Source organism: Scleropages formosus, chromosome 10, assembly GCF_900964775.1.
Source record: "Scleropages formosus chromosome 10, fSclFor1.1, whole genome shotgun sequence".
NCBI classification, from domain to species: domain Eukaryota; kingdom Metazoa; phylum Chordata; class Actinopteri; order Osteoglossiformes; family Osteoglossidae; genus Scleropages; species Scleropages formosus.
In genome coordinates, this window is record NC_041815.1 from 25,972,354 (window position 1) to 25,985,027 (window position 12,674).

The following is a 12,674-nucleotide window of genomic DNA, read 5'->3' on the forward strand; positions in this document are numbered from 1 at the left end:
GGGGACTGATGATAAAAAAGTTGTGAGATATAAACTCCTTGTGGAACTAATTACCAGAAATATGTGAGGTGATCGTGATAAGAGCATAGTGTCGGAGAGCTGAGCCTCGGTTCAGCTTCTTAGTACACAAGGCAGAAGTCCAGTTCGCCACTAACTGAGCACTGTCAAACAAAATGCATGTAGGACCAAGTGGATCTTTGACAAGGTGCTGTAGTTCCAGCAGCAATCAGGCTGCCAGTTGCAGGGGTGAGACATGGTTTAGGGCAGATCCATACCAAAGGTAATGAGTTTTATAGATCAACAGTCAGCATCTGAAGCCTAGGTCATGAATAATACTGAACAAGATGAGCAGGTATTTATTTCCTCCTGGGCCACATTATTGCTGAACTAATCATTGTTTTCTCCTTCCATTCAATAATGATAATTATCATTTGGTTCTTTTATCTGCCCCCCTTCTGTGTTTATGTGCACTTTAATTTTTATCTTCCTCCTTGTTGCTGGTGGATTGGATGCAGTCTTACTGCTTAATTGTGAAATGAGTCTGCTTCTGGTTGAATACGCCTCTGATTTTTAAAGGGGCCGCGCTCTTGCCGTCAGTGCCAGTGAAGGCCTACGAACCACCCCCCCACACTGTGTATTTCTCAATAATTAATCTCTCTTATTGCTTTCCTGCCATCTCTGTGTGGACCTTAAAATTACATTCTGAATCATTTATGGAGACTTTGGGTCCAGGAGTAGCACTGTCTTCCATCCTTATGCTTGGCTGTCCTCGGTTGAAGTGGGTGGAGACCAGCATTTCAGATTCACCTGAATGACTATCCCAAACTGTTGAAACAACTGAAACAGCTGGTTGGTTCAACTCAGAAAACCCTGTCAGCCTACACTGAGAGATGAGCTAGAGGCCCTTACCCAAAAGCCACTGGGGCCTTTCAGTGCATACAGGTCCAGTTCACAGTGTGACAGTGCAGATTTACCCCCCCCCTGAGAGAACCCCCTATGGCATGATGCCAAAGAATGACTCCAGCAGTTGTTGTTCTAGCTACATGAAAGGGACGCAAGATGCGCTCTTCAGAGTCTCGGCTTTGGAACTGCACAATCCTATTAGCATAAGCTGCGGATTACCATAGCGAAAGGGCAACTGACCCAGGGCCTCTCACCTCACCAGCTCTTTTATAGCCCCTTTCAACACTCTTTGGAATGAGTCACGGTTTCACCTAAGAGGACTGACTGCCTGCCTCAGCTGTTGCATAACTACCCATCTGCTATATGTAGTACCATACCAGTCTCTTAGAAGATTGTTTTTCAATGGGCAGCAGCCATTGCCATGAAGTGTGGTGCAGTGTTGCCTAAGACATCGTGGTTTTTTTTTTTCCTTACGCATTGGGTCTACATTTATTGCCTTACAACCTAATTAGTATGACATATGTAGCCCAATTATTATAAGATATTTCCTTAAGATAAAGTCAAGATAGTTTATCTCAACAGTTGGGCTAAGTGACCAAGTAAAGTGATGCTGTATGTGTTCTGTAGTTTATGAGCAACCCAACCTTTTGTTTTGCAGTAGAAGAATCAGACATCATTGACTTGGAGAAGCGCTACTGGCTGCTGAAAGCGCAGTCAAGAACGGGACGCTTTGACTTGGAGACTTTCGTCCCGCTAGTTTCTCCTCCCATTCACGCATCGCTAAGTGAAGGTAATTGAATATTTATGAAGGCACATGTCTTCTGCAGGAATAGTTAAAAGCTCTTCTCTACTGAGGCATGCACCACAAAAGGGACAGAAAATGCAGAAACATAATTCTCTGACATCCAGAAACAACAGTCATTATGTCAGCACACCATAACAGATTCATACTCCAAACACAAAAATGGGTGTGTTTTTTTCCTGAAGCAATTTAAATTCTACAGCTGTATCTTTTTAAAGGATTGTGTATAATTTAGTCAGATAATTATAATTGATGATAGAGTAATGCTCTTTTGATTTGTTTTGCAGGATTGTTTCATGCTTTTGATGAGAACCGTGACAATCACATCGACTTTAAGGAGATTTCTTGTGGCCTTTCGGCTTGTTGCAGGGGACCTGTAGCAGAAAGACAGAAATGTAAGAAGCAGGGAATTAAATCCAGTTATGTTACCTGTTTGTAGACACACTAAGCTTTGTGCCACAATGATGTTTGTCTTTGTTTTGATGGTAGTGGAACATGTATCGAGATTAAAAGGTGGATACCTTTCTTGCATTTTTGGAATCATTAGAGTTGTTTCCTGTTTGACCTTGACTTTTTCACCAAGAATGTCCTGTACTTTCTTGAGCCAGAACAGTATCCAAGAAAAGCTTGTTTTTGTCCCCTGCTGGGCCATAACCTTTCAAGTGACGTGTTTCTTTCTGTCCTCTTCAGTTTGTTTCAAAGTGTTTGACGTCGACCGGGATGGGATCCTCTCTCGAGGTGAGATCCAGGAGATGGTCATCGCTCTGCTGGAGGTGTGGAAGGACAATCGCACAGACTCCCTCCCAGTGAGTTCTAGCCTGCTGCAAAGTTTTTTGTTTTTTTTTTTTTTTTGTCTCTTACTGTTTGTGACTCATGTTGAAGACAGTTAGTGGTTCCAAATGTTTGCAAATTACTCCAGTGTTTATAGAATTAATTGATTGTGTGTTTAGATTTGTTTCTTTTTAGGTCAGTGAATTTATACCTTAGGAAATCATTTAAAAAAAAAAAATCTTAGCTGCTCTTTTCAGTAATTTTTACTGTACTGGAGTGAAGAAAGGGTGAAAAGTCTGATTGAATAAAATCATAAGAATATGTATACTGCTGGGAGTCAAACTTTGATTGCATATTTGTTTAATTTCTGGGCCTTTTCTTGCCATACAACATCAGATTATAACATTGTGCCCTGTCACTTCCACAGGAGTTGCATGCAAACGTGTCTGACATTGTGGACGAAATTTTGAAAATGCATGATAATACAAAGGTGAGATTCTCAGTTATATTTGGAATGCGCTACAATTTTTACAGGGACTTCAGTAAAAAATGATTTTGTTTGCACGTTTTGCCAGATGGGACACCTGACCCTGGAGGACTACCAGATCTGGAGTGTAAAGAGCGCTCTTGCCAATGAGTTCCTTAACCTGCTCTTTCAGGTAAAAGCCTTGAATTTTGGCGACCTGAGCTTCCTTCTTGTGTGGACTGCAATTCTGGCTGACTCTGTTAACCCCACTGCAGGTGTGCCACATTGTCCTAGGCTTGCGGCCTGCCACGCCAGAGGAGGAGGGTCAAATCATCAGGTGCAAGCTCCACACCCGTAGCAAGCAGTTTACATGCTGTGGTCTGAGACTCATGAATGCGGGAACTTGAGGTTGTCCAGGTGGGTCTGATACTATTTCTGTTTCCTTGCAGGGGCTGGCTGGACAGGGAGAGCAGACATGGTCTCCAACCAGGGCACAATTGGTTCCTCATATCCATGCAGTGGTGGCAGCAATGGAAGGACTATGTGAAATACGTGAGTGGAACTACTTTTGGGAGAAGATGCAAGGCTCTCCTGTTCTACTTGATGTCATGTGAACAGTTTCACCAAAGCCCTTCCCCTCTGTTCCTCTCTCAAGTGGTAGAGATTTTTTTTCCCCCACCATTATCTTTGCACTGTCTCCAGGACAACCGGCCGATAGTGGTGGAGCAGCCCTCCATCCTCGGTTCAGGGAGGAGCCCTCCAGCTACCGAGCCAGCTACAGAGAGGAGTGGGATCAGCAGCTCCTTCAGCTCCTCAGAGGATAGGTTCTCAGACAATGTGTCCAGCGCATCTGAGGCCTCAGAGAGCACCAACAGCAGTGAGTCCTCTCTCCTCTCGGCAAGATTTGTGCGAATGACCCAGGGTCCGTGTCTCACATCCATACGTGTCTACCAGTGCCATCTCTGCATTTGTTACGCCCACCCATGTTATTGACAGCCCACCCTCCTGCTGCCTTTCTCTAGGTCTGATTCCCTCAAGTTCCACAGCCACTGACATCTGCTTCGCACGACAGCACAATGCCTCTGACAACAACAACCAGTGCTTCCTGGGGGCTAATGGCAACACACTCCCACATCTTGCAGTGCAAAGACCTGGGGCCATCGACAACCAGCCCCTTGTTACCCCGGAGCCCATGAAGGTGCGCCTCCATGTAATTGCAGGCATAGGTATATGTTGCGGAGCTGTTCCAGCTTGTCCAAGATTCCCTGGAATTGCAGTTCTTGCTTTAAAGGCAGTGTTCCATTGCCAGGGAGGTTTGTTCTGATGCATCTGTGTGCAGCTTAGATCGCTGCAAGCAAATTCATCAGTTACGGTTTAAAATAGCTGCTGTTTGATTGCCTTGTTTGGCGACTTGTCCCTGGAATTTGATCACAGTATTTTATTGATTTTATAAATTCAGTTTGCCTTCTAGCTCTGGTTTCTATAACTTTTTGATGCTCTATTCCAAAAATGAGGCCCACGTTCAGAACCGCCTCTCTCCATTCACAAGTCCCATTTATCAGCTCTGTGCTATCCTGCCAAGTTTGGCAGCGTTGCTTGGGAGTGGAGCGGTGTTCCATACTTTGCCATCCTCCACTGCAGGCGCCCACACTCCTGGCATTGTAACTGAAGGACAGATGGTGTGCCGTTTTTCTCATTGTCTTATCTTAGAAGTGCATGACAATCTAGGGCAGGTTTCAGATTCATTAGAGTGGGTGTACCTCTGTGTGTATGAGGCATTAAGACTGATAGACTACAGTATAATTACATTCCTCCTTGCTGTCCATGCAGGCCCCCACACTGACCATGGAGGGTGGCCGACTGAAGCGATCACCACCCTTGATTCCAGGCCGGGATTTTGAGACCGTTCCAGAGCCAGTGTGGAGGGCACTTTACCATTGGTACGGTGCCAACCTAAGCTTACCTCGGCCGGTGAGTACCACAGCCAACTCTGCGTGATGTCATGAAAGTGCGACAGAGTGGGGGTCAGTTCTGTTGCCTGAGTGAGGTGGTAAGATGTAGGGCACAGCCAGTAGTGTAGTGGTTAGAGCTGCTGCCTTTGGATCCAGAGGCTTTTTTTTAATTGTACAAAGCTTAACATTGTAAGTTGTTTTGGAGAAAAGCATCAATTGAAATGAATAAGTGTAAAAGTTAATGTTAAAAATGTAACCACCACCTCCTGCAAAAGCCTGTTATCCTGACAGGTGGATGTATGTATGTAAGTAGTTCTCTTGAGTCTGACACTATGCCCCCCCCGGTCTCCTAGGTGATCAGACAGACTAAGACTCAAGAGCCCGAACTGGAACTGTACCCTCGATACCTCCTCTTCTTGCGGCAGCAGCCAGCCACCCGCACCCCCCAGTCCAACATTTGGGTCAATATGGGTATGACCAGCCTGCGAATGTTCCCCCAACACCTTCCCCGAGGTAATGTAAGCCGGCAGCAAGAAGGAGGCTTCTCCCACAGCTCAGCCACGGCCATGCTTCTAATCCTCTAAATCCTCCTGGGCCAATCTACCTGAGAAGGCACAGCGTGATCTCCACTGACCAGACCATGTGTCTAGGCCTGTCAGTGCAACCCAGATGTCTGCTTGCAGGAAACCATGCAGTTAAACCCGCATCCTTTGGAATCAAGCATTGACATGTTTGATTTCTATCTGCCAGTAATGAGTTATTTATTCTGAGGCCAGAAGAACTGGGCGCTGTGGAAATAATTTATGTTCCATGTTAACATGAGGCCCACGACCTCTAATCAGTACGGCTCTGGTACGACTCTGTAGTATCAGGTGTCCGGTTCCCTCTCCCTCAGAGGACTTCCAGATCCCTTCCATTGTGGCCTTTCTGCAGTACATCCATTTATGGACCTCTCCACTCCTCTGGCTGTCTGCATCCTCCAAAGAGCCAGGTCCTATCACAGCACCCCTCTCTAACATGGTTTTGCAGCCAGAACTGGATGCTGCTCTGCTGGTTTCCATTTTGATTTTTAGTAGCCTTAATATTCAAAACAGTCATTATATTGATTTTTGCTTCGCTCCTTAAATGATTAATCAGTCTGTTCAGTTTTGTTGTTGCTTAGAACCTGGACTAATTGATCCAAGTTTGGTTTAATCAGACCAAAATCCTATGTGCACTTTTTTTTTTTTGGATGAATTATTTATAATTGCCCTTTCTTGCTGCTATCTTACAACTAATCCTCATTATTTTGACAATTACCATATATTACTGCTGTGTAATAAGATCTATGTTTATAATTAATATAATTATATTGTTATTTCGCATTTTTAATATTTATGAGTGGTGTTAATTTTTGTGATGATTTGTTATGGTTCTTTATTTGGTATTTTCCCCAGTTCGGATTGTAGTGTAAAAGATCGTATTTGAGTTCAGGGAAAATTCTGAAACAATTTCAGAAATGCTCCTTTTTCACCTGTGCATAGGAAAGATTTGTGTTACAAATACACAGGACACATTTGAGAATTCGTTGTAGTTTCCTTTTATTGAGTAAATGTAACATTTTAAATAACTTTTTTTAACTAAATATTTGTGGTAAAAGTGTGTCTTTCTGTCCACAGTGCAGGTCACAGGGTGGTGCTGTGTACAGTTAATTAGTGTCATGTGGTGATGAATAAATTGTTTTATCTATAAAAACAGGTGCTGGGATTTTTTGGATACCATTTAAATGATCTTCGTAAGGATCGGATTTTGACATCCCGATGTGTCGAAGATCACTGTATCTGTTGTTTTCTTCCCCAGGAAACGTGCCGTCCCCCAATGCCCCACTGAAGCGTGTACTGGCCTACACGGGATGCTTTAGTCGCATGGACACCATCAAGGACATCCACGGCTACCTGTCTCAGAGGCTGCGCATCAAGGAGGAGGACATGAGGCTGTGGCTGTACAACAGTGAGGTGAGGAGGCTCTTTATTGCAGGAATCTCTAATGAGCCTTTCACTTGATTTGCTAAACTCCCATCATTTAGATGGTCCCTGTTAGTTTGATGAAAAAAAGTTCCCAGACTTAGTTTACACATCGCATCACATATTTAATAAAAATCCTTTTTTTCAGAATTACCTTACCCTTCTTGATGATGAAGACCATACTTTGGAAAGTCTGAAAATTCAAGATGAGCAGCACTTAGTTATTGAAGGTATTTACCAAAGCTAAATCCCACTCCTTGTATAACTGCTCAAAGTGGTGTTTTATGGTCTTTCAGAAAAGCGGTGAAGGGGGAAAATACATTTGGTTCTTTTTTCCCTGTTTTTCTCTAGTTAGGAACAAAGATATGAGTTGGCCTGAAGAAATGTCCTTCATAGCAAACAGCAGTAAAATGGACCGACACAAGGGTAATGTACCACTAGACCAGATACTGTTATTTCAAAAATGAGAATAGATGTGAGAGATTATTGACTGACTTGACAAGGATGTCTCTGCACTTTTACAGTCCCAACAGAGAAAGGAGCCACAGGGCTGAGCAACTTGGGCAACACGTGCTTCATGAACTCCAGCATTCAGTGTGTGAGCAACACAAAGCCCCTGACCCAGTACTTCATATCTGGCAGACACCTCTACGAGCTCAACAGGTGTGTGGACTTGAAGGGCTTGGCCAGTAGATTCTTTACCTACAACCCTATGTACTTTTTGTCCTTTGATAGCATTACCTTAAAGAATTGAGCAGTATAGTAGCACAAGCAAGAGGGAATAAAGTGAGGCCTTCTTGTGTTTGCAACAGAACCAATCCAATCGGGATGCGAGGACACATGGCGAAATGTTATGGCGATCTGGTTCAGGAGCTTTGGAGTGGAACCCAGAAGAATGTAGCACCGCTGAAACTCAGGGTGGGTATAGATTTCACCCACTGGTTATACATTCAACAGTTCCAAACACTGCAGTATTGCAGAGCTACTAAAATAAACACACCCACTGTTGTTTTTTCCCTTTCCATTCTTAGTGGACAATAGCAAAATACGCCCCAAGATTCAATGGCTTCCAGCAGCAGGACTCCCAAGAGCTGCTGGCTTTTCTGCTGGATGGGCTGCATGAGGACCTTAACCGAGTCCATGAAAAACCCTATGTGGAGCTAAAGGACAGTGACGGACGGCCGGACTGGGAGGTGGCATCTGAGGTCAGATGATATTGCTATGTTTGGTTTTTAACTTGTGTTCATTGAAGGAGCCTGTGAAAATATTTATCTTGTCCACTTGCTGAGAGCTACAATTTTTAAGAGAAGAAGCGTTATTGTGTGGGGTTTTAATATAATGCTCTTTGTGAACCAATATCTTCCCATGACTGGGAGGAGGGATTAGCGGGTAAAAGCTGGAGTGGGTCAAGTCTAACCAGTTCAGTGGAACACAGGCCTGGGAGAACCATCTGAGGAGGAATCGATCCATCGTGGTAGACCTTTTCCATGGCCAGCTCAAGTCCCAGGTTAAGTGCAAGACCTGCGGCCACATCAGCGCCCGCTTTGACCCCTTCAACTTCCTGTCCCTTCCCCTCCCCATGGACAGCTCTATGCACCTAGAGATCACAGGTGAGCTCATGGTTGGGTATGTGGCAGCTGAGTGCCTCAGAACTTTGTAATTAGGAATGTATTAATTGATATACTTTAGATTTATCAATTCTGTAAGCCTGGCTTACATCCAAGTAATATTACAATAAAATGTCATGTATAAGTGGGTTTATGAACATAGCATTTTTGGAATGAGATGATATACAGATAAATCTGCTTCCAAGACTCACCAGTGTCTTGCATGGCTTACCTTCTATGCTGCCCACAGTAATTAAACTGGACGGTTCAACACCAGTGCGGTACGGGCTCCGGTTGAACATGGATGAGAAGTACACGGGTCTGAAGAAGCAGCTCAGTGAGCTCTGCGGCCTCAAAGCAGAGCAGCTTCTTCTCGCTGAGGTCCACTTGTCTAACATAAAAGTGAGTGAGGGGTTCTGCCTCAAGTATTAAAGTATTCACTCTGTGAGTATGTATACAGAAAAACCTCCCAGACCATCTTGCTGAAAGATGGTTGCTTGCCTTCCCAGAATTTTCCGCTGGACAACCAGAAAGTGCGACTTTCGGTGAATGGCTTTCTTTGCGCCTTTGAGATCCCCGTGCCTGGATCACCCACCTCTGTCTCTTCCCCCATGCAAACTGGTAAGAAACTTTTGGAACATGTTCTGCAGAACTTTATTCTGCTGTCAAATTGATGGCATGCTTTAACTTGTTTTAAGTTTTTGGCTCCCTTCAATTTACACTTGGCCTTTGTCTCTGTTTCTGTACTTGTGCCTGTGTGATCATCTCTGTGTGCCCATCTCTGTCTGTGTGTTGTCTGTATAGAAGTGCCACCCCTAACCAATGGCACAGTTTCCATAGCAACCAATGGCATTGCTCCTCGCACCACTCTGATCCCCAACGGCATGCCGAGTACCGTGGTGCCCTGCGGGACAGAGAGGTCCCTGCCCAATGGGATCCCCAATGGCCATGTGGCTCCACTGCAGGATGGCCCTTTCACTGGCTACATCATTGCCATGCACAGGAAGATGGTGAGCGCCACCACAGGGTCAGAGGTCGCAAGCTCAGTCAGTAGTTAGAGCAATAACATTTCAGACACTTTATTTCAAGCTCTGGTTATGACATCTTGTTAATTAACGTTCTAAATGGTTTTGAAAGTGTGCAGGTGGATCTCTAAGATGTTTACCTGTTTTCTTCATATAGATGCGAACGGAGCTGTACTTCTTGTCCTCTCAGAAGAACCGGCCCAGTCTGTTTGGCATGCCTCTCATTGTACCTTGCACAGTTCACACAAGGAAGAGGGACCTCTACGACGCAGTGTGGGTGCAAGTATCCCGGCTGGCCAGCCCACTACCCCCACAGGAAGCCAGCAACCATGCACAGGACTGGTGAGTGCCTCTCGTTGAATTCTTCTCATTGTCATGGTGTAGAAGACATGGATATGCTTACAGGGATATCAGACATGCATATTAAGCTCATTAGCAGTTTATATTGAACATGACCCTTTTAATCCTTTAGTGACGACAGCATGGGCTACCAGTACCCCTTCACACTCCGCGTGGTGCAGAGGGATGGCAATTCATGCGCATGGTGTCCGTGGTACAGGTACGGATTCCGTTGCCCGACTGGGACTTCAGGGGTTTGATGACAAGATGGTAGGACTGACAAGCTACGTTAATGGTCCTCCAGGTTCTGCCGAGGCTGCCCTGTGGACTGCTGTGACGAGCGGGCCTCCCTGGGCAATGCCTACATTGCTGTAGACTGGGACCCCACAGCACTGCACCTGCGCTACCAGACCTCCCAGGAGAGGGTGAGTAAATGCAGGGGGGGGTGGGGCAGAAGTAAGGGCTTATCAGCTCATAAAACAGAAAGAAAAATCCTGAAATCACTGGCTGTTTCATAACTGCGTGAAAAGTCATGATGCGTTTTCTTCACCCAGACTTATTAATGCAGCTGTCAGAAATTAGAATGTGTTGCAGTGCTGATGTTTTTGTACTGTTTGTGATTTCCACTGTGCACTTGATCATTTTCATCATTCAATAACAAACTCCATCAATCTGACACGTTAAATATATATGGTTGTTCCCATATATACACACACACACACTTTTTTCTTTGCTGCCTGTTTACACCCTAGTTAACAGCTGAACCCTGGACCTTTGTTAGCTTTACTTTAGTTAGCTTTAATAATTAGAAATAATAACAATAATGTAGTAGTAATATTTTGTTATTGAGTCTATACCTGTACTGTGGAAGACTTTTTTTACTGTTAAGAAAAAGTAACATTTAATGCATACAGACTTTGGGCAACTTTTTTGGATATCTTGGATCATAGGGCTTGAAGACACTTTCCACATTTTACTTTTACGTCCTTGCTTTATATCCGTCTTGTTTATTCATAATTTCTGTGTTGCTGAAAAGAAACGGAGCCTTTCACAGGGGTTCCTATGTAGGGTGGGTTTGCTTCTTAGGACACAGGTGTGGCCACATGATCCGCAGGCATACCATTCCAGGATATTTCATTCCAGTAGGATGCATCAGATGTTGAGAACACACCCAGTGTTGTGCACCACTTTTGGTGTCTCAGCAGTGGCTTTCAGCAAAGTAGCACTCACACTGGTGCTTCAGCCTAACCAAGCCTAATGTAATTGACATTGACTGAAAAATCTGTGTCATGGGCAGATTGTGGAGGAACACGCCAGCGTGGAGCAGAGCCGTCAGGCCCAGGCTGAGCCCATCAGCTTGGACAGCTGCCTGCGGGCCTTCACCGGTGAAGAGGAGCTGGGTGAAGACGAGCTCTACTACTGCTCTAAGTGCAGGACACACCGCCTGGCAACTAAGAAGCTGGACTTGTGGAGGCTGCCACCAATCCTGGTCAGAGAACTTGCTGACACCAGCCTGTCTGCCTGCTGCTTGGCTCTCAGACCCCTAAGCATGTGCCAATGCCACACTCCACAGCAAGCAAAAAGAACTCATTGCATTGTTATTGAAGACAGTTCTGATGGGTGGTGGCTGAGGGATTAGATTTTAGATCCGATCAATCAGCGGTACTGATTAACACTAACTTTTTTTTTGAAACCTAAGGTCAAATCCCCACTCCCACTGTAGCTTCCTCAGCACTCTTTATCTTGAACTGCTGCAGTAAAAAAGAAGACAGCTGTTTAAAATGGGTAAAAAATTTAAGTAATAGTGTACAAACCTAACATTGTTAACTGAGTTGGACAAATGTGTCAGTTACATACACATATACACAGTGCTGCTTAAATGTCAGCTCCATGTGTCCCTTAGTTTTACTACGAAATGCTTATTTAACGAGAACAGTCTTTCTCATCTGACATAATAGGTGTGTAATAACCAATCGCATATGTTGCTTTAGAGGAAATCATGTGTAGCAGAAACATGGAAGTAGTGCAGGTGCAAAAATAATTGAATCCAAAGTTGTACTGGTTACACCAAGTAGGTAAGTAGGATCAGGAGTCTAAATCACAATAATATATTCATGTTATAAGTTAATTTTAAGATTTATAAGTTTTCTTTTTAATATTTTATTAAATTAATCATGACCATCCCTATAGGGATCACATACTTTCTAGCAGCACTGTATGTTATATATGCACATAAATGTGAACCTTGCATAAGGAAATGTTATGTTGTTTATTACATTTTAAAAAGGATATTTTCACAATTATTAGTTGATTTTCTATAAGAAAAACCTTTAAATTCAAACCCATGTTTCTGGATCAAATTTCCCACTTCTCAAATTTGGAAAATATATGTTTATAAATTGCTGTGGTATAGTTTGAACTGAGAGCAGATTAAGTCACTGTAACACAACTAGTAATCAGTTTGAATGTGACATGTATTGCAGATAGTCCATTTAAAGAGATTCCAATTTGTCAACGGGCGTTGGATCAAGTCCCAGAAGATTGTCAAGTTTCCCCGGGAGAACTTTGACCCAAGTGCTTTTCTGGCACCGAGGGAGGTGGAGCAGACCCTGCAGGGGCAGGTGGAGTGTCAAGGGGAGGACCCAGTAAAACCAGAGAGCAGTGACATGGTGACAGCCATTTCCATCCCTCCCCCAGCCTCACAGTCCAACAGTGCTAAAGGTCTGTGCTCTTGACCACTGACTCCGCTTGACTCTAACACTACATCCCAACCCTAATGGTCTGATGATGACAAACCACTCTCTAT

The 12,674-nt window shown here is 44.2% G+C and overlaps 1 protein-coding gene across 2 annotated transcripts in view; it reads left to right on the forward strand.

Moving 5' to 3' along the window:
- usp32 (ubiquitin specific peptidase 32) overlaps positions 1-12,674 on the forward strand; it is a 30,349-nt gene that overhangs the window by 16,208 nt on the left and 1,467 nt on the right. The window contains exons 6-31 of one of the 2 annotated variants that reach the window (XM_018748881.2): positions 1,562-1,693; positions 1,993-2,100; positions 2,396-2,511; positions 2,904-2,966; positions 3,052-3,135; positions 3,218-3,279; positions 3,392-3,494; positions 3,645-3,819; positions 3,965-4,140; positions 4,773-4,913; positions 5,248-5,407; positions 6,734-6,888; positions 7,046-7,127; positions 7,249-7,323; positions 7,422-7,560; positions 7,710-7,815; positions 7,929-8,102; positions 8,333-8,507; positions 8,755-8,906; positions 9,014-9,125; positions 9,309-9,514; positions 9,687-9,871; positions 10,002-10,088; positions 10,173-10,293; positions 11,166-11,357; positions 12,352-12,589. In XM_018748881.2, the coding sequence (XP_018604397.2) occupies positions 1,562-1,693; positions 1,993-2,100; positions 2,396-2,511; positions 2,904-2,966; positions 3,052-3,135; positions 3,218-3,279; positions 3,392-3,494; positions 3,645-3,819; positions 3,965-4,140; positions 4,773-4,913; positions 5,248-5,407; positions 6,734-6,888; positions 7,046-7,127; positions 7,249-7,323; positions 7,422-7,560; positions 7,710-7,815; positions 7,929-8,102; positions 8,333-8,507; positions 8,755-8,906; positions 9,014-9,125; positions 9,309-9,514; positions 9,687-9,871; positions 10,002-10,088; positions 10,173-10,293; positions 11,166-11,357; positions 12,352-12,589 (3,519 nt within the window). The remainder of the gene's footprint in view (positions 1-1,561; positions 1,694-1,992; positions 2,101-2,395; positions 2,512-2,903; positions 2,967-3,051; positions 3,136-3,217; positions 3,280-3,391; positions 3,495-3,644; positions 3,820-3,964; positions 4,141-4,772; positions 4,914-5,247; positions 5,408-6,733; positions 6,889-7,045; positions 7,128-7,248; positions 7,324-7,421; positions 7,561-7,709; positions 7,816-7,928; positions 8,103-8,332; positions 8,508-8,754; positions 8,907-9,013; positions 9,126-9,308; positions 9,515-9,686; positions 9,872-10,001; positions 10,089-10,172; positions 10,294-11,165; positions 11,358-12,351; positions 12,590-12,674) is intronic. The other variant, XM_018748882.2, reaches the window with a different exon arrangement.